Here is a 19,469-nt window from a genome sequence, read left to right on the forward strand (position 1 = left end):
CAGGCGATGTTTTGGATTAAGCCACACAATGGGTCGGTCATAATTTGGTATCAAACTTGTCATTCAAGAGGGTCAAATCTAAGACCTCCCACTTACAAGTTTGTAGGATTACCACTAGACTGTAATACTAATAACATTTAGAGTTAACATAAAAGAAATATTATTTTGATGGACTTCACACACAAGTTGTGAGCACTTCAAACAATAAAATTCCCACTAAAACCGTAGATTTCAAGGGAAAATGCCATATGTATGAGTGAGTGAGTGAGGTTCAGTGTTCACACAAATGAAACAAGGCAGGAAGGAGGCTAAACAGCCGTTGTGCCATGCTCCCTGGTTAGTGGTCACACATTTGAAAACGTCAGTATCTCCCGCGATGAAGCGACACCGTTCCAGAATCCAGATGGCATTCCATCGAACATTCGACCCTATAAAGGTCAACTCAAAGCAGCCCCCTAAACACATGACATTGACAAAGAGAATTCAAGAGCCTTGTAGGAGAAGAGTTTGATCTGACATTTCCAGCTAAATACCTCATTTTTCTTGTTCTTTCAGTGAGGAATGGAGAGGAAGCAAGAACGAGAGTGGGCCGAAGCACAAAAGATTGTGATAAGCAAAGACCTTGTGGCTGCAGCTAAACAGCAGCTGCAGTTTCTAGCAGTTGTTGATCGAAACCAGCATCTCTATGACGGTCCTGCTTTGTACAAGGCCATTTATCGGTATGCAGTGCAGGTTAACCAGTGATTTTTAACGGCTAGAACCTTCTTCTGGCAACATTATGTTCAAGAAATTTCAGGTACAAATAATCAGAATACTTAAATGTGGGTACTTAGTTTGTCAACTTTGGAAATTTCAGGTACAAATATTGTTGGCTTCCCTTACTTGCCAAGTATGCTGAATCTGAGGTTTCAGAAGGTCCTCTCGTTGTGCCTCTTGATTGCGAATGGATTTGGCATTGTCACAGGCTCAATCCGGTAGACAACTTCACGGATTAAAACTCACACATAGTTCTTCAAGTTCTTTCACGATCATCCCAACCTGCATTTCTTTGTTGGTTTTTCAGGTGCGTTATGTCACTGATTGTGCAAATCTCTACGGAAGAATCCTTGTGAACCACAACATTGTATCCTCCATTCAGGGAATCTGCAAAAAGAAAACAGAAGAAATTTGGATCAAACTATATCCTGAAGAGCCATATGAACTCGATATGAGTAGCTGCCTTTCACATGGCAGTGCCAAAAATAATTATGCAACTTCGGAAAGCACAAAGTATAATCTAGTCTCGGCTGTCAGAAGGCAGATTCCTTTCTTTTACCAGGTAACGGAACAGAGATGTCATCTGAAATTTGTTATCCTATCCAAATTTTTGCTCAATAACTGAAACATGTACAAACAGGTATCGAGATCTTACATGAATGACAACCTCTTTCTCGAGGGAGCTGTGGACAGGTACAAAGGGTTTTTGCATTTGATCAAGAGAAATAGGGAGAGGTCTATTACGCGCTTTTGTGTTCCGACTTATGACATTGACCTCATCTGGCACTCCCACCAATTGCATCCTGCTTCTTACTGTAAAGATCTTGTGGCAATAATGGGCAAGGTGTTAGAGCATGATGACACAGATTCTGACCGAACCAAGGGTCAAAAGTTAGATGTCGGGTTTTCTGAGACCGGCAAACAATGGGAAGAGACGTTCGGTTCAAGGTACTGGAGAGCAGGAGCAATGTACAGAGGCAGTGCTCCATCTCCTCTCCCCACCAATCTCAGCCAACTACAAATACAAACAGGGAGAAAGAAGGTTGGTCAATCTGATCGGAACAAGAATATTATTCAACTTCCAAAGACAACGTTTGTAGAGGTAGATTCCAATGTTTTCATCTCCCACATTTTTTCTACCACAAGTTGTTTCCTTGTCAAACTTTAAGGTTTTACCTTTTCTACTTCCTGATTCACATTTAGGTTATGCTGGAAATCGTGGCGGTCAAAGACTTACCAACCGGGCATAAAGGCGGCCTCTTTGTCACCTTCAGTAAGAAACAGCCAGACGTGTTCTTCAAGACTGGAAAAGGGATAAACATTTCTTCAGAATCAGAGCAGAAAGCGGTGTCTGTTGTTCAATGCGAACCTGTGGGAGAGCTTGTATTCGAGCTTATGTCGTATTCCCCTTCGATTCTGTCAATGTCAAAGACTCCTACACTGCTGGGAACTTCAACAATCACTTTAGATGACATCCTCAACCCTGTTTCTAAACTGCAAGTGGAGAAGTGGTTTCAGTTGACATCGAATTCTGCAGGTCCAGGTTCAAAGCCCATCAGCATACGCATTGCTCTCTCTTCAACTACTCCGATTCCATCACCATATGGTGGTGAAGACAAGGCAAATAGATGTGGTGGGGGCGGTGGTAACTGTGGTAGCCAGTGTGGTGGTGAAAATATGGCAAATAGTGGTGCTTGTGGTGGATGCGGTGGTGCATGTGGTGGTAAAAATATAGCAAATAGTGGTGCTTGTGGTGGATGCGATGGTGGATGCGGTAGTGGATGCGGTGGCGGTGGTGGAGGAAATTGTGGTGGTGGTTGTGGCGGCGGCTGCAGGAGTGCCCGGTTTGGGATATAAATCAGAAAATGACTAGATATGCTATACCTATATCCAAAATAAATCAGAGGCAAACTTCATCCTACAAGTCTACTTTCAGCTGTAATGTATCAGAAAATAATTCAATAAAATTTTCTTCTCAAAGAAGTTTATTCTCTCTATTTGGTTTCTTGTACTCCAAGCTTATACCTTAAGTAGTTACAGGCATGCACACGAAGTCTTAGATTGAATTTCTTCCGTCCAATATCGCTCGTTTAAAATAATAATAATAATATTTTAGCACGAAGCCTTTTTGCATAGTAAAACATAACATGGTTGCATCAAAACTCTGTCTCGTCAAATTTTCGCAATTTTTTTTTTCACTTCGGATGGATTGTCAATCAATTTTGTCTCATGGAAGTACCAAGTGACGGCCATTTTTGAAGCACATAACATCATTACAACAAAGGAACACGGAAACAACCTTCTAGATCTTTGTTTGGAGTAGCAATTTTCACACTACACTCACCCCTTTGTATATATTCTTTGATACAAAACAAAATAATTTATATCGTACATTTTAGCCATTAAATTCAGCAAATCAAATGAAAATCAAAGGCATCCAATTCTTAATCTTATTCTGATTTGATATATTTATTTTCCATTTCGGTTACCACCATTATTGTGATATATTTCTCATATTCTTTCACGTCTGTTGACCAACTTTTGGATGCAGATGCTCACTCAGGAAGAGGAGAACAACTTTACATGGTACACCACCACATGATCACCAGTGTAAATGAAATAAGTATATATGAATAAAAGTCATACATATTTTTATCTTATTAGAATAAGACATCACCATAACAATGTACCCGTGCCCTAAAATTAGAGGATCTAGTCTCTCCTCTAGAGTAATGATAATGAGGGAAGAGATCCTCTCCGGATCTCTCCCACCAAAGCTCACCAATCAATTAATTCGAATTCTTGAAATTTGATCAAACAGTTACAAACAAAGAGCCCTTTTAAAAATTATAATAATTTTAACCGTTTGATCAAATTTTAAAGATCTAAATTAATTGATTGGTAGGTTTTGATGGAAGAGATCTGGAGGGATCTCTTCCCAACATAATAAAGTCCAATTGGATGACAGTGGCAGACAAAATCAAAAGTGCAAAAACCAGGGTGGAAAAGGGGTATTCTACCTATTATTTAAACTCTCCATAACGTACAAGTTGCAGCTCCTTATTCATTGCAATTTTGCAATAGGCGCAGATTGTATGCCCTCCTGTTACCATGCATTTCTCATCCCTTTCTATGCATTTCTCATCCCTTTTTATTTATACAGTCACGATTAAGATACGTTAATATTTTATATTAATTTTTTAATAAAGATAATAAGACAAAAAGAAATAAGAATATAAAATATTGATATGACTTAACTATGACCGCACAAATAGAAGAATATGAAAAGGGCACGATATCAAAAGGGCAGAATCTGCCTCCTTTTGCAATAGAATAGTACTGCAACATTCTTCCTATTACCACATCAAATCGCTCAAAGGCTAAATTTAAAATAGTTATATATCCATCCATGCAGATCCCACCACAGTGGCAACAACTTGTCTAGTCACGTGACGAGCACTATACTCACACAAAATAACATATATCCCACCAGTGCTCGCAAGAATATCGCCGCCACAGCTGCTCACAACGCTTATCATAATCGAGTTAAAAACATTAAACTTAACATCAATGATATTATCTTTAATCCTTGTTACTTGAAATCATTCTTGGTGACCAAATGAGCAACTTGTTTTACACGAAAAAGCTAAGGCACACCATCTTTTACTCTACACTACTTCCAATGCAATGACCAACATTAAAAAAACACAAACACAAACCAATAATTTACACTAAGACAGCATATAAAATACGACGCAGATACCACCAAAACAGCAGCGCGCTTATCCACCTTGTCACGACACACTTATGTTATGGATTTGTAACTCATGTATAAGAATATATTAAATAATTCATTCTGTTATGGATTTATAACTCATCACGTCCAGTCTTATTCATCTCACATTTTGACATAACAAACAAGGGACCAAACTCAAGTTCATTTTAATTGCTCACAACCTATCTCAACCAACCCACCAAACACGTTGCGTCTAGACGGGGTCTAGACAGAATTGCAAAATAGAACGACATATAAATTATAAAGTATTAGAACATATTGCAAGCATTGGGAACAAGCATATACTAAGTGTTCATCTAAGTCCTACAAGTTTCTTACAATTTATTGAAAAAATAAAATGCAAAATGAAAATTATCTATTTTCTGCATAAGTGAGGCTCACAATCTAGGCGAGTCTAGTCGGGCGCCATTTCTTATTTTTTAGACGCCTAAAAGTTAATCGTGATTGCGGCCAGCCGCCTACCGGCGGCACTAGGCGAAGGCTTTGAACACTAGACATTGCTGCATTTGATAACAATTTATAATAGAACAGATCCAACCACACCTGCAACACCCTTATCTAACTTGAAATGGTCTACAAATATATTCATCATTCAACTTTAACACCTAAAATATTTCGACCATCTTTATACCTGTTCTTGTCACATGTGTTTGTAGTCTCTTACTACCAAACCAAAGAACAATATAAAGAAAGAGAGCAAACACAGAATTTAAACCAAAACTGTGGATTAATTACGAATACATGCCAAAATTCACCACGTTTTGAATAAGACAGTCATATCGATACACTAAGCAACTTTTCAGGTAACCAAAGCAGCTACATGTTACGCGAAAGGCTCGAAGAAATTCAAGACCAACTAAAATCCAAAGAGACGCAATAATTTGCACCAAAACAATTGCTTATATACACAAGAAACAATGTGAATTGTCATAGCAGAACAACCCAAAAGGTTCCAATTTCAAAACCAGAGAGATGTATCCACCACAAAGCCATACAATTAGATTCTTATTTCTTCTTATTTAAACTATAGAACCATTAGAAGACAAAACAACAAACACATTATATATGAATTTATTATTTATTTTTGTCAATTAGCAGACGCTTGGGGTGCCATGGAAACAACAACTTTACCGTCTTGAATTTGATTCAATACACCAGCAGCAGCTTGTCTTGCATCTACAGCCACCGGAGCCACCGTCTGGTATGAAGAAACGACACCTCCAGCTGCAGTGTAGTATACCTGCCTCCCGACGGCGTCATACCCAACCGGTGCAAACCCTTCACTATAAGCTGCAATATTTACCTGTTGTGCCTGCTGAGCCTGTAGTGCCTGCTGAGTTTGCTGAGCCTGTAGTGCCTGCTGAACCTGTTGCGCCTGCTGAACCTGTTGCGCCTGCTGAGCTTGCTGAGCCTGTAGTGCCTGCTGAGCCTGTTGCGCCTGCTGAGCTTGGTGTGCCTGCTGAGCTTGCTGACCTTGTTGTGCTTGCTGAATTTGTTGTGCTTGCTGTGCTGCCACTGCATTATTGTACACCTGAGCGTCCCGGTACACCTCCGGTGCCATCCTCTGCGGTACTCCATAGTATGCCTGACCAACTGGTCCAGTTGCCGGTCTAGGAGCGGGAGCCTGGTACACACCGGTCGGAGTCGAAATGAGATAAACGGGCTGCTCCGGTCCAGATGGGGCAGCCGTCACCGGATAACCCCCAGTGTTCATGTGCCTTTCTGGCATATACCCAGTTGAAAATTGCATAGGCGGTGGCATTGCCACCGGAGACGATCCTTGCGCCGGTTGAATGTTGTCCGGAAGTTTTTGCGTGTAATAATCGCCGGTGTAACCCCTAGGGTTTCCCATTTCGTCGCTTTTCCGGTGATATATGGTGGTCGGCTCGTGACTGGCAGCGATTTGCAACCTCTGCAACTCATGGATCTGCCTCTGAATCTCCGCCGGAGATATCACCGGTTCTCCGGTGTGGCGATCCTCAGATCCAACCAGAGTGCTTTTCACAAGCGAATCGGGAACCGTAGGCGGAGTGACAGAGTCGGGAAATTTCGGAACCGGCACAGCCTTGTATCCCTTATCGAATCCGAACAAGAAATCGGGGTTCGTCGGCGAGGACGTGACGGGAGCCGTCGGAGAGGAGCCATCGGGAGACCCGATCTGAACGGAATTCAAAGCGTCGACGAACCACTGGCGCTCGGACTTGGTCTCGCTGGAGCCGAAGCTAGCGGAAGGGTTGGTGCCAAGAGGGAAGAGGAAGAGTCGAAGCCTGGCGGGCTTAGCGGAAGCGCGGTAGAGCCGGTCGTACTCGATCATCATGTGGTCGAGGTCCTCGTCGTTGGTGACGGAGATGAGAGCGTCGAGATCTTCGCCGGGGAGCTGGTACTTGAAGCAAACGTCGTCGTTAGAGGTGTCGCAGAGGGAGGAGAGCTTGGAGATGAAAGCGGAGAGCTTGATGTTGCGGTCGACGGTGAGGATTTTGGTGTCGCCGCCGACGTAGGCGAGCTGGTGGTCGTGGGGGCGGGGCTGGATTTTGCCACCGTAGCTGCACATGAACTTGACTTTGTAGGAGGAGGCGGAGGAAGGGGGTTGGTCGTCCCATGAGGGGGTGTCGCAGTCGATTTCGCGGGAGCGAGGGGAGGAGTCGCGGGAGTCCGGGTAGGGGCAGTTCTCCATCGGAAATTGAGAAATGCGGGAGGACCCGGAGGAGTGAGGAAATCAAATTAGGGTTGGGGATTTGGGAGTCATTGGAAATGAATTTGGGATTTCGGTGGCGGATTTTCGGATTCGGTGGGAAATGATGACAAAATATGGAAAGAATTTTCTTTTGGGGCGTGATTTAGTTTACTGGAAATGTGTAAAAAAAATGGAAAGAATTCACGCTACAATTCTTGATTACGACGGTACATTTTTTTAATATGGAAAAAAGATGGTGTTATTCACAAAATTTTTTTTTTTTTTTTTTTTATGTACCCTTGTTAATTTTTTTTTTTTTTAATATCCCTTTGCACTCTGCAAATTATGAAAAGATTCTTTCAATTATTCTCTTGCATGATAGAGAGAAGAAAATTTATAAACGCACAATTTGTTTGGCTTCTCACACAACCATGTTTAGTCACATATGTTGCGTATGTTTAATTTATTAAATCCGTTGATAAAAAACAAAAAATAAAAAGTGTGAGAGAAATTAAAAAGAATGAAAATCACTTCGAATAAAAGACTCTCATCTCTTCAAACCCTTAAACGCTAAGGCGTCTTTTGGGGATCTCTGGACGTGGTATGTCAACAACTTTTTTGAGTGTTACATGTCGGGTACAAGGTTGAATGTTTTGCACGACCATTCATAGTTTTCTCATCCAAAACTCAAAACAATTCTCAAAAATTTTAACCTCAAACGTTACATTATCATTTTATTTAGTAAATGTAACGACCCGTCCCCAAATATTACGGTTTTTATAATTTTCAAGCGTGAGTTTACGAAAATGCCTTTCGAGGCGGAAAATGTTGACTTTTGTTGACCACTTATAAGATTTGTTTCCTTGGCATATCCTTGCACTACTCGTTGCTACGAACGCGTGGGCGCAAGCAAAATTGAATTTGGAGCTAAAACTAAGTACTTATGGAATGTGGAACGTTAAGGGTATTTTGGTAATTTTACATTCCACGAGATATTTTCATGTTTCTTCTTTTCTTACTTGTTTGCTATGCTAGTGGGCCCACCTCTATCCTCTTTGTCTCCCAGCCCTCTCTCTCTTCTTCCCTCCCTTTTTCCATATTTTTCTTCTTTTTCCCGTGACATCTCTCACATTTCTCACTCACAACTCTCATTATCTCCCTCTCATCTCTCTCTGCATTATCTCTTTCACCCTGGGCACACACACGCGCACCACCAACGACCACCAGGATTACCTCTGTAACGACCAGTCCCCAAAAATTACCGTTTTTATAATTTTAAAATGTGAAATTACGAAAATGTCTTTCGAGGCAAATGCGTTGACTTTTGTTGATCGACATGTCGTGTCACGTAAGATTTATTCCCTTTGAGTGTCCTTGTAGTACTCAACATTACGGACACGTGGGTGCAAGTGAATCGTATTTGAAGTTATAACGAAAGAGTTATAAACGATTGAAGTTGAGGGCAAAATGGTCATTTAACATAAATCTGGAATGCTCCAAATTTGTTGGAGCATCAATCTGGTGCCACATGTGTGGCCATGATGGAAGGATGAAAGGAGAAATGATGGAAATGAGAGAGATGGACGGAGGAGAGAGTTTGCCCAATTAGGAAAGAGGAAATGAGGGGAAAGAAGGAAAAAGAGAATGAGAGGAACCGGTTGGGTTCTCCTTAACCCTCATGACCCGATCCGGTTCCCTTCAAATTTTTTTGGCAGTTTCTTTTCGGTTTTTTTTGCAAATTGCAACCATTCACCACCATAAATCAACACAGAGACCTCCCATCTTCATTTCTCTATCAAACCAGAGCTGTTTTGATCATTGTTTCACGACTAACACCCACGTCGGTCCCCGGATTCCACGACAGCGATTCCACCGATCTTGCAAACTCCAACGACAGTTACCACCCTCATTCAACTCCTTTTGAGGTCAGGAACAAAGCCCAAACAAGTTTGGGGGTGATGGAACTGCGGATTTGATGAATCGGGGTTAACCCATTTTTGGGGTTTCTAACGGATCGAGGGTGATTTGAGGTGTTTCCCAGCTGAATTGGACTTCGGCCCATATATGAAAGTTGTTCTTCTCATTAAGATCTACATTCCTGTAAAATTTAGGAATTTTTTTAGTTGATTTTTCCTGCGAGTCGGGCCTGCCAGCCACCGCCTCTTGGCAGCTTATGCGGTGGATCATGGGGGGAAACCCCAGATCCCTCCTTAGGTTTTTTGACATGCCAAATCCGAATTCACCGTTTGTTTTCCCAAATTCTATCATTTAGGTATAGTTTTACTAAATGGTCTCAAATTGTGGTCAGGTGCATTGGTAGGAAGTGACTCCATCCTTGCTAGCTCGAGCGGTTCCCAGGCAACAAAATATCTGTGAGTGGACCTTTTCTAAACTTGCACGTTTTCATAAAATCTTATATTTGCATGCATTGCATATTTCATGAATGGAGCATGATTTATAATATGCTTTTGCGGATTTCTATATTTATGATTTGCAAAGAAATTATTATTCATTTAAATTGCTTTTACGAGATAATTACGATTTATCGAATTTATGTTTTACAAAAGGTTATAAATCATTGGATTTTCGTAGATGAAATTCTATGGATTTGTGGATACGATTTATGAAAATGAGTTATGATGGAGTTATGAGATGAGACTTTGAGCTTTTGAGCTCCGAATTTGAGATGAGATTTTGAGATATGCTTTCGGTACTTATCTAGCAGGTTATCATACAATACATCCAAACAACAAGGGTATGTAGACGTTTATGGCCATAAGACACAGTTGAGGATATCTATGTATATATTTCTTCTCCGGTGTAACACAGAGTTGTACAGCTTCACCTTCGGGTGATGGGGCCTACCATGTTTCTTCACTAGCGTAACCCAGTGTCATACAACTTCACCTTTGGGTGATGGACAAGTACTACCTTTAGGCGAATGAGGAGTGAGATATTTATGCCATACCCCCAACTTCATTGGCGAAACTAGCGTCTAACGCCTTCACTAGCCACAGTTAGTGTCGGTGTGTGATGTTATATATTTCTTCTCTGGCATAACCCAAAGTTGTACAACTTCACCTTTGGGTGATAGGGCTTACCATGTTTCTTCACTGGCGTAACCCAATGTCATACAACTTCACATTCGGGTGATGGACAGGTACTACCTTCGGGCAACTATGATACCCCTAGAGAGTACAACATTGATGTGATTTACGAAGGTTTTACGGATTTGCCTTCAAATGGCTATATTATCATTTCTACGCACGGTTTTATACGTACTGATTTTATGAACGTTTTCATGGCATGTAGAGTTTTTGGAAACTACTATGTAGTATTATATATATATATATATATATATGCGTTTTCAAAACAGAGGGTTAGTATATTCATAAAGAAAATGGTTTTCTTATTATTAGCATTATTAAAAATTTCAGTCCACTCACCTTTTCTATTTTTGCGCCTCCTCAAGAGTTAGAATCGAGGGACACAATCCCGACTTCAAGGCACTTCCACATAGGTATATTTGAGTCTTCTCAGTGTATGACTTTTCCCTTCGTTCATACCTTTTTATTATAATTCTTTGAAATTATTCTTATTTAGTTGTATGCTCTGAACATGTTCCTGCATTAGCATTTTCGTTCTAATTACATATTTTATTCATAGGCATTTTAAAAATAGTTTCATCACCCTTGGGTGTCGACCAACACGTGCCCATCCTAGTATTAAAGGAATATCGGGATCGGGACGTGTCAGCCTCCTCATGACTTCTAGGAGCCCGCAAACCATAATTCATAGACAAAAACCCTTATAATACTCTTCCCCGTGTTGCACTGTAGTAACCACCATGCTTGTGTCCTCCGACGAGTTCCGCCATCTACGGTGGAGGTAAACCCCCTTGAACCTTTTAGATCATGTTTTAGTGTTAGATTAAGCTAGTGTTAAATGTGACACGCCCCGACCCCGAGGTCCTAGGGACATCGAGATGGTCACGTGCTAGCCGACACCCAAAGGGTGATGAAAGCCATTTAATTTAAACGAAAGCTGAGAAAATAAGCTAAAAAATGCAATAGGGGCTAATTACACAAATAAAAGTTCAACTTCTAAGTATTGAAATTAGGTAAATACACAACGCGTCCACAACATAAGTCTATCACAAATTACAAGCAGAAACTAAGATAGAGAAGGGTTATTACAATAGCTGGCGAAACAGAGCGAATATAGCACAATATCACTAGTAGGGGAATGCCTCGTAGCTCAGATCGAATTCCTCGTTCATAGGTCCTGAAGGGGGCGCAAAACAAGCATGAGTGGACCAAGTTGATATATATACATAATAAAACAGTTATCAACATACTAACCCCCAGGTTTTATGAAAACACAAATATAATGATAAACATAGGTTTTTTCTGAAATCTAGCATGCCATGTAATGTCTCAAATCGTAATTCATATAAATAATAAACACTAGTGAATGTCTGATAACTCTTCAGGCCCCATGCCGGCTCCCCGTCTCTGAGCAGACAATCAAAGGAAAATACACTTCAGGCCCCATCCCGGCTCCCCGTCCCTGTGCTAAATAGCCAGAGGAAACACACTCTAGGCCCTATGCCAACACCAAATCGTTGCCCGGGACGGACCAGATCTATCCCTACGTCCCATAGCCGAAAAGACCACTAGGTAAGTACAAAACCAGTGAACATACATATATTGAAAATCAACTTCATAGTATAAAGTCATCCATCATCTATACTATAAAGAGGTGTTCTAAACATGTTCTAAATATAATATCGTCATCCATCGGATATTCTATAAGAACATGGGTTATAGGAAAAATAGTAATAATTCAAACTAGCCTCAGTAAGCATGTTATCTCAAAGCGTTTCATAAAACATAATCATCAAATCATGCTTTTCATGTATGCATTTACACTATCAAAACATGCATTTTTATAAGGGGTCCACTCACCGTACACCGTTGGTGCAAACCGTACCCAACAGGAATAACGGAATCACTGCTATGAATCGCACCTAATCACACAAATGGTACCTTCAGTCAAACTCTACTCAAACGATTTAATTTGGGAAAACGGACATCGGAAACGGGTTTAGAACGTCAAAATTAGCCTAGGAGGGGTCCCGCATGAAAACCTAAAAAGTCAACTCCGAGGTCAAAGTCAACGTTGACCGTTGACTGGTCAAAGTCAAAAGTCAATGCTGACTGTTGACCCGGTCAACGGGTTATGGGTTAACCCGTCAGAGTCAACCCGGTTTAGGGTTTGGATATTGGATCCGGGTTTAGGCCCTAGGGTTTGGGTTAGGAAAATGGGTTTAGGTTTTAGGTGGGCTGGGTTAGGGTTTAAACCACACGGCCCAAAGGCCCAAATATAAAGGGTTTTGGGTTTGCTAACACGGCCTTAAGGCCTTTGGGTCTTAAAGAAATAAAATAAAAATAAAAAAGAAAAGGGTTAGGGTTTTTGGGCTGAAATCAAAACAAGCCTAAGGCCCGTAGGGGAGAAACGGTCTAAAGGGCCTGGTGCGAACCAGAGGAGAACGCCGGAGCTTCCACAGTTTCGGCCAACTGCAAACGTGCACTCTAGACCCCGATCTAGGTAACAAAATGAAGCACTAGACGAGAAGAGTATTTTTATACCTTTGGTTCGCCGTAAAACGCTTGTGGTGGTCGGAAAACTCCTCGACAACCACAAAACTCGCCGAAGATGGGTGTGCCTTCACCCGTGCCGATCTCACTCTAAAACCTTGGAAATAACGAGCTCAAACTCAGTAAAACACATCCAGTCAACAATTAACACGAATAAAAGGAAGAATCAAAGCTTACCAAACCGGAAAAACAAATGAAACTCGCCGGAGAGTGCTCGGTTCCTACGTCCTCACGGCGACGAAAGCAAGGGAGAGAGAGATGAGATTTGATGGCGATGATAATGACGATCTCCCTGTGCAGGTGTAGCTATGGGTGCGTGTGCATGGTCACGATGTAGGAGAGGGAGAGAGATGAGAGGCATTCGAGAGAGAGAAGGAAGAATGCTGAGAGAGAAAAAAAAAAAAAAAAAAAAAAAAGAAGGGTCACGGCAGGTATGGGACAGAAGAGAAAAAAAAAAAGAGATGTGTTGGGGTACTGCCACGTGGCAGCTTAGGGATAGGGACAAATCTAATCTCCAGATCTTGATTGGGTGAAAAATTAAGGACTAAAGTGATAATTCTATAAATTTTTAGGGAGAATTACAGAATTACACTTATAAGCAGGGGCAGGTGTAACAAAATGAGTAATCATACACACAACATGAGTATGTATACGTCTATGGTCATAGGACACAGTTAAGGATATTTATGACATACTCCTAGCTTCACTGGTTAAACCAGTGTCAGATAGCTTCACTAGCTATGGCTAGTGTCAGTGTGTTATGTATATGTTTCTTCTCTAGCGTAACCCAGAGTCGTACAGCTTTCACCTTCAGGTGATGGGACTTACCATATTTCTTCAGTGGCGTAACCAAGTGTCGTATATCTTCATCTTCGGGGTGATGGTTATGCCTTTGGGCGACTATGATACCCCTCGTTAAGTACATCATTGATGTGATTTACGAATGTTTTACGAATTTACCTTCGGGCGACTATATTACCATTACTAAGCACTGGTTTATACTTACATGTTTTATGAATGTTTTCATGGCATACTAGAGTTTTTAGAAAATCTACTATATAGTACTATATGAGTTTTCAAAACAGGGGGTTAGTATGTTCAGAAAGAAAATGGTTTTCTTATTATTAGTATTATTATTATTATAAACTTTGGTTTACTCACCCTTTATTTTGCGCCCCCTTCAGGATTTAGAATCGAGGCGTACGATCCCAACATCAAGGCACTTTCGCATAGGTATCTTCAAGTCTTCTCAGTGTATGACCCATTCCTTTGTTTGTACCTTTTTATAGTAATTCTTGATTAGTTGTATGCTCTAAATACGTTTCCGTGTTTGCGTATTTCTTTATATTTACATATTTTATTACTTTTTTTTACCGATACCACTTGGATGCATGTTAGAATGGCTTTGTCACCCTTGGGTGTCAGTTAGTACGTGTCTATCCTGGTATTTCGAGGTTAGGGCGTGTCAGTAAATGTTAGTCACAAATTCATATTATAACCTAAGAGTAAGAATTTATCTATATTATTATTAAGAAAACCCTCATTGTCAACTTTTTGCTCATTTTTTTCTTATTTTGCCCTTACTTTTGATACACAATACTTACATAATGAGGGAAAAATATAATTTTGTATCTTTTGAGAAAATGACAATCATATCCCTATTTTTCCTATTTTATCCTCACTTTTGATACACAATATTTACATAAAGAGGACAAATAGTAATTATGTAATATCAAGATAAAATATGCACTTATTAAAAGAAATTGCCTCATCATTATTTTTTCATACTCTTTTTAAAATTTTAAAAACTAATCTCACTCTTTAATAAAAAAATGAAAAACAAAATGAAATTGTTTACACAAACAGAATATATGCACATCGGCTAGTATCAATAATTTAAACACAAGTACGAATGAATTCCTTGAACCCAAACCCGAATTAATTCCGACTGGTTGACCTCCCAACCCGCCAAAATTGCATACCCGTATCACTACTTGATTTTGATTTAATAGGCTGACCCGTGATCATGCATGACTCGCAAGCCCGGCCCGGAAATTAACAAACCGGAGTTATGGTCAGTCAACTGACTGCGAAGAAGCTCGCTGATCCAACCAGAAAAATCACAGCTTCCGTACAACAATGGTGAAAGCCGTCGTCGGAGAGGAAACCCAGCTCAAATTAGCCGAGGATCGCCTCCAGCAATCCTCCACCGCCGTGCAGGTCCTCTCTCTCTCTAAAGATTGATGCTTCTGAGTTTTACGGTTTTTGATTTGTTTCTTATGAAAATTCAGGTGGGGCTCCTCGTAGGCAAGCTCAGCTCGTCTCTAGACCGAGGTTTCGCCTTCGATTTGGTCCCAACGCCACCGAACGACGCCGGAGAGCCTGCTTGCTCCGTCGTGGAGCCCGCCAGGGACGACAAGAGAAAGGGGTTTAAACCCAAATCTCAGCCCTCCGATTCCTCCTCTCTCTCCATTGACAAGGACTGGGTCGCCGAACATGCCCGTCAGGTCAGTTACATATACAAAAAATGTTCCTCTATATATATGTATGCTTGTATATTTGCATTCCTATTTGTATATATGCATACAATTAAAGTCTAATATGTGATCTGGTTTCTGGGTTTTTCTCATTGTGCTTGAGTAGTTGTAATAGGAATTTGTTTGATGTTTCAGGTGTCCCGAATGTTAGTGGGTGGCATGAAGGTGGTTGGCATATACATTTGGGCTAGCGATAGCGCTTTTAAGAATTCGAACATCGTGCTTTGCCAGGTATTCTTTTGGCCCGGATTGGATTTGATATGTGGATGTTTCTTTGTAGAGCTTAGTTCTGATTGCTAAAATGTTTTTATCAAACATTACTCAGTGGCACTGTTGCTCTATGAGCTTGGTTTTGTCGAGAAGGATGGGTGGCTTTAACTGTGCTTAATGCCCTGCTTAGTCACAGAGAAAATGTGTAGGAAGGATTATACGGGATTGATTGTTGAATGTTTCCATTTTCAGCCTTTGACTGTTGATTTTTTATCCGGTCTGAAAGGCCTATCAAGTAAAGTTTGAAATTCATGAAATTAGGCCTAATACAACCATTCATTTTAGTGGATGCACCCTTTTCATTTCCGAGAACTAATACAATATAAGGGTTGGCAACAAACTCTCGTGGTTATCTCAATAATGTTTTATAGTTACCAACTTACCATAAATCTAATGGAAAACAAGGAGGTTATTTCACTTTAAACTCTCTTGGCTGATTTACTTCCAAATAATGGGTCAGCTATGACCAATATGGGGGACTGCCTATATTCACTTTAGAATTTGAGTTATCGTATGCGTATTTTGTGAAAAAATGATTTTTTATTTATTAATGGAAAAGACCCCTGCAGACTGTAATGGGAGTTGCCAAAGCAGCACCCCTCTCAGAGAGTGATTGGGATGAGAGACTGCTCATTCACATTTGTTATAGTCCAAGGAGGTGTGTTCCCAACCTGAACTGTCCCACTTTATTCTCTCTTAATTATTGTCAAATGTTATTTCACGCTGATTGAAGAGGTTATTTCTGTAGGTGGACATGTCGAAATTGTGCAGTAGCTTCAAATATTACGTCAAGCAGCCTAAGACCTTGCGACTTCAAAATGGGAAGGGTCCTAAATTCCCTTCAAAGATTTAGGTGCATGTACAACTTTGATATCAGGTACTGTCTGCTTTTCTTATTAATAAGCCTTATTTAACCGAAGATAGAGGATTCTTTTATTTATGGCTTCTGAAACTGCAGGAATTTGTTTTTCCTCTCAGTGGTCCAGGCTGTTGTAAGTCCTGCCTACCAGAGTGCTCTTGTGCTATATTAATATATATTCTTAGAACTTATAAATATACTTTTCCTGTTATTTTTACACACACCAAAGCCAACACTGAAGTTGAACCTTAAATCTAAACCCTTTGCTTATATTGAGCTTCTACCTCCCCAACGTGATAGATATTGAGCTCTCATAGTACCGAGGGTCATATCCAATTTACTAATAGTATTTTTGTTATTGATGCTTCATTACAATACTGGTGCTATAATGGTGTTTAGGTTTTCTCATGGTAGTTATTCTTTCCCAGATTGCCCATATTTCACAAGAATTCATCAAATCTCCAAACTGTTACTGAAGCTCTACGTCATGGTATTTCAGTTCATGCGAAAGATTTAAAAAGTGCAAAAGCCATGATTGATGGAAATTTGGTAAGTTGCTCATTGACTTGTTCGGTTGTTCCTTTGAAAATTACTTTACAGCTTTTTGTTAATTTGCTGGATACTTGTGTGTATGTTAGTGCTCTGGGCGGTGTCTATTTTAATGCTCTGGATGACCTTGAATTGGTTCCATCGAATTCTTATGTTGATATCTGTTGTGATGTAATAGTTTACCAATCAACAGAAAAAATAAACAAATAAAACCTCGAGTTAAGCTTGCTTGCGTGCAATTTTCTCTGAGTTTCTGCTTTTTCACTTGTGCCTGCATTACTGAACAATTCCAATACCCACATCACATGTGTAATCAATCATCTTGCAGCATAAAGCAGAGTGTTTGATTGTGCTTTCCCCTTTTATTTGCCAGAATCAATAAGCATGGTTTCTAGCTTGCTACTTTTAACCTCAAGTTCTCATCTAGATTTTTCTATCTTGCATAAACTTTAGGTTGTTAACAATGATCTATGCACATCAGATGGTCTGCATGAAGTCGAGTTGCTTCTACCTTTTATGAAAGATACTGAAGGTGTGTTTATGCATTATTTAATTTTTCTCTTCATTTTTTTTCTTGAATTTCGTTTTCCATTTTGAGATTCTATCCTAATATTCATCTACATTGTGTAAAGCCTGCAGCCAAAAAGATACTGCTGGTATTCTTGATTTAAGCGGTTCGGTGTGTTCCTTTGCATACTTAAATCCTAAAGAACCAATTTCACAAGCTGTTGCTGATATAAAGGTATACAAGAGACAATCACTTTTAATTATCCGTTCATGATGTTAGACTGAATATTAATTATTGGTTTTAGTTTCTAAAAGCCATTTGGAATTCACATTTTATCATTAATTGACTGTACTACCTTTTTAGAGAATTCAGATAAGAATTGATTATAGGGATTCTGTATCGACAATGTAGTTTTTGCTAGTTTAATTTGCATAGTGCTCATATCCTGTAAAATCAAGGATTGTTTTTATGTTTGTACTTGTAGGATGACATTATCACGAGTCTGCAGAGTAGACTAGATATTATCTGTGATGAGGCAGATGGCGAGGCAGTCACAACTGAAACTAGCGGCCAGCAAGCAAAAGATGGTGCTGATACTCAGGAAGCAAGAGATGGGATATCCAGTGAAACACCTGCTTCTCATATTGTTCTTCAATCATTCAGGTCTGTTAGGGATGTTATGTTTTAATAAAATGAGATTTTCACATTGCTGACCGAGGTCGCCACTGACCATATTTGTTATGTATTTTAAAACAGAAAAACATGTAGTCTTTCACTTCCCCGAAGAGTCTTTGTTCCTTGGTTAGCGGGTACATTTGTGTGTGACTACCTACAACCATCTGAGACTTTTGAGGTTTGTACTTATAGACTAAAGACATAAAATTGGAATTTTTTTTGAAGTTTGTACTTATAAACTAAAGACATAAAATTGGAAAAAGATGATGCACCCTTTCCGTCTTTGGCTCTTAAGAGCTCTATTTGGACTAAATGTTGAGCAAATGAGCTTTTTAGTTATTCTCTTTATAGCTCCATGTCTTGGTAGCTCTGACATTTTGCTTTCCATGCTCGCTTAGGTTCTGAAAGATCGATGTGTCGAATTGCTGTCTATGGAAGCTACAATAGATAACGCAACAATCTTGGAGCCAGAAATATATGCCCCATCTGCAGTGACCAAATCTTTTTGGGATATGGCGGTGCCACTTCCCTTGGCATCTAACTCCCATTCAGAGAAGAGCGGACTTGACAAATTGAGGGGAGAAGGTGGCCAAAAATCTTCACAGTCGTCTCATGTCAACATCATGGCTGCTGTTATATTCCTTCTTCTCTCTATAACTGTAGGGTACATTCTCATATTCGTCAAGAGATCATAGTTAAAGCAAGCCTCACTTGTTCACACTGGTTAACTTTTTTTTTGTCCTATAAAATCAATTGACCTCGTCCTTTGAATTTCCTTTTACTTTTAGGGTAAAAATATGCAGCTGAATTATTGAACAATTTATATGATAAATCCATGGAATTCCTTTTGTTTTAATGTATCTTTCCACACGTATAAAATCGAGCGAATGATATGCAGATCAAAGTTCGAGATACCCAGAATTCCATTTGATAACCATTTTGTTTTTAGCTTTTCGTTTCACTTTGTCTGCCTCAGGCAGACAGAGAAAATAAAACCCACTTGAGATTGTTTTCTGCTTTTAGTTTACTTTGTGTACCAATCCGTGCATTTATCTTCTGCATCTTTCTCACCACCATTGCTTCGCAGACCTGAGCAATTCATCCCTTCTTTCTCCCATGTACTTATCATGCTTTTAGCGAAAACTTGAAAACTGAAAACGAAATGGACTATTCGAAGTGGTATCA

The 19,469-nt window shown here is 40.0% G+C and overlaps 3 protein-coding genes and 1 long non-coding RNA gene across 4 annotated transcripts; 2 read left to right on the plus strand and 2 right to left on the minus strand.

The window, feature by feature from the left end:
- Positions 1-43: 43 nt before the first annotated feature.
- LOC148694608 (uncharacterized) lies at positions 44-1,523 on the minus strand. Its single transcript, XR_015965635.1, has 2 exons — positions 1,412-1,523; positions 44-1,143 (listed from the first exon to the last, which is right to left on the minus strand). It is a non-coding gene; the product is annotated as an uncharacterized LOC148694608 (long non-coding RNA).
- Positions 462-2,736, plus strand: LOC137717177 (glycine-rich domain-containing protein 1-like). The gene is made up of 5 exons (XM_088699082.1): positions 462-719; positions 857-974; positions 1,064-1,318; positions 1,397-1,858; positions 1,960-2,736. Exons 1-5 carry the CDS (start codon positions 562-564, stop codon positions 2,611-2,613), a joined length of 1,647 nt encoding a protein of 548 aa, XP_088555208.1. The 5' UTR covers positions 462-561; the 3' UTR covers positions 2,614-2,736.
- Positions 2,737-5,432: 2,696 nt separating this feature from the next.
- LOC137717620 (uncharacterized) lies at positions 5,433-9,281 on the minus strand. Its single transcript, XM_068457038.2, has one exon. It carries the CDS (start codon positions 7,224-7,226, stop codon positions 5,640-5,642), a length of 1,587 nt encoding a protein of 528 aa, XP_068313139.2. The 5' UTR covers positions 7,227-9,281; the 3' UTR covers positions 5,433-5,639.
- A 5,609-nt stretch (positions 9,282-14,890) lies between these two features.
- On the plus strand, positions 14,891-19,140 carry LOC137718407 (uncharacterized). The gene is made up of 11 exons (XM_068457949.2): positions 14,891-15,106; positions 15,178-15,393; positions 15,559-15,654; positions 16,263-16,351; positions 16,442-16,570; positions 16,981-17,101; positions 17,555-17,633; positions 17,734-17,843; positions 18,094-18,272; positions 18,366-18,462; positions 18,683-19,140. Exons 1-11 carry the CDS (start codon positions 15,026-15,028, stop codon positions 18,977-18,979), a joined length of 1,494 nt encoding a protein of 497 aa, XP_068314050.2. The 5' UTR covers positions 14,891-15,025; the 3' UTR covers positions 18,980-19,140.
- The last annotated feature ends 329 nt before the right edge of the window (positions 19,141-19,469 follow it).

This window comes from Pyrus communis, chromosome 8 (genome assembly GCF_041283825.1).
Source record: "Pyrus communis isolate YQ-2024b chromosome 8, ASM4128382v1, whole genome shotgun sequence".
In the NCBI taxonomy this organism is placed as follows: Eukaryota; Viridiplantae; Streptophyta; class Magnoliopsida; order Rosales; family Rosaceae; genus Pyrus; species Pyrus communis.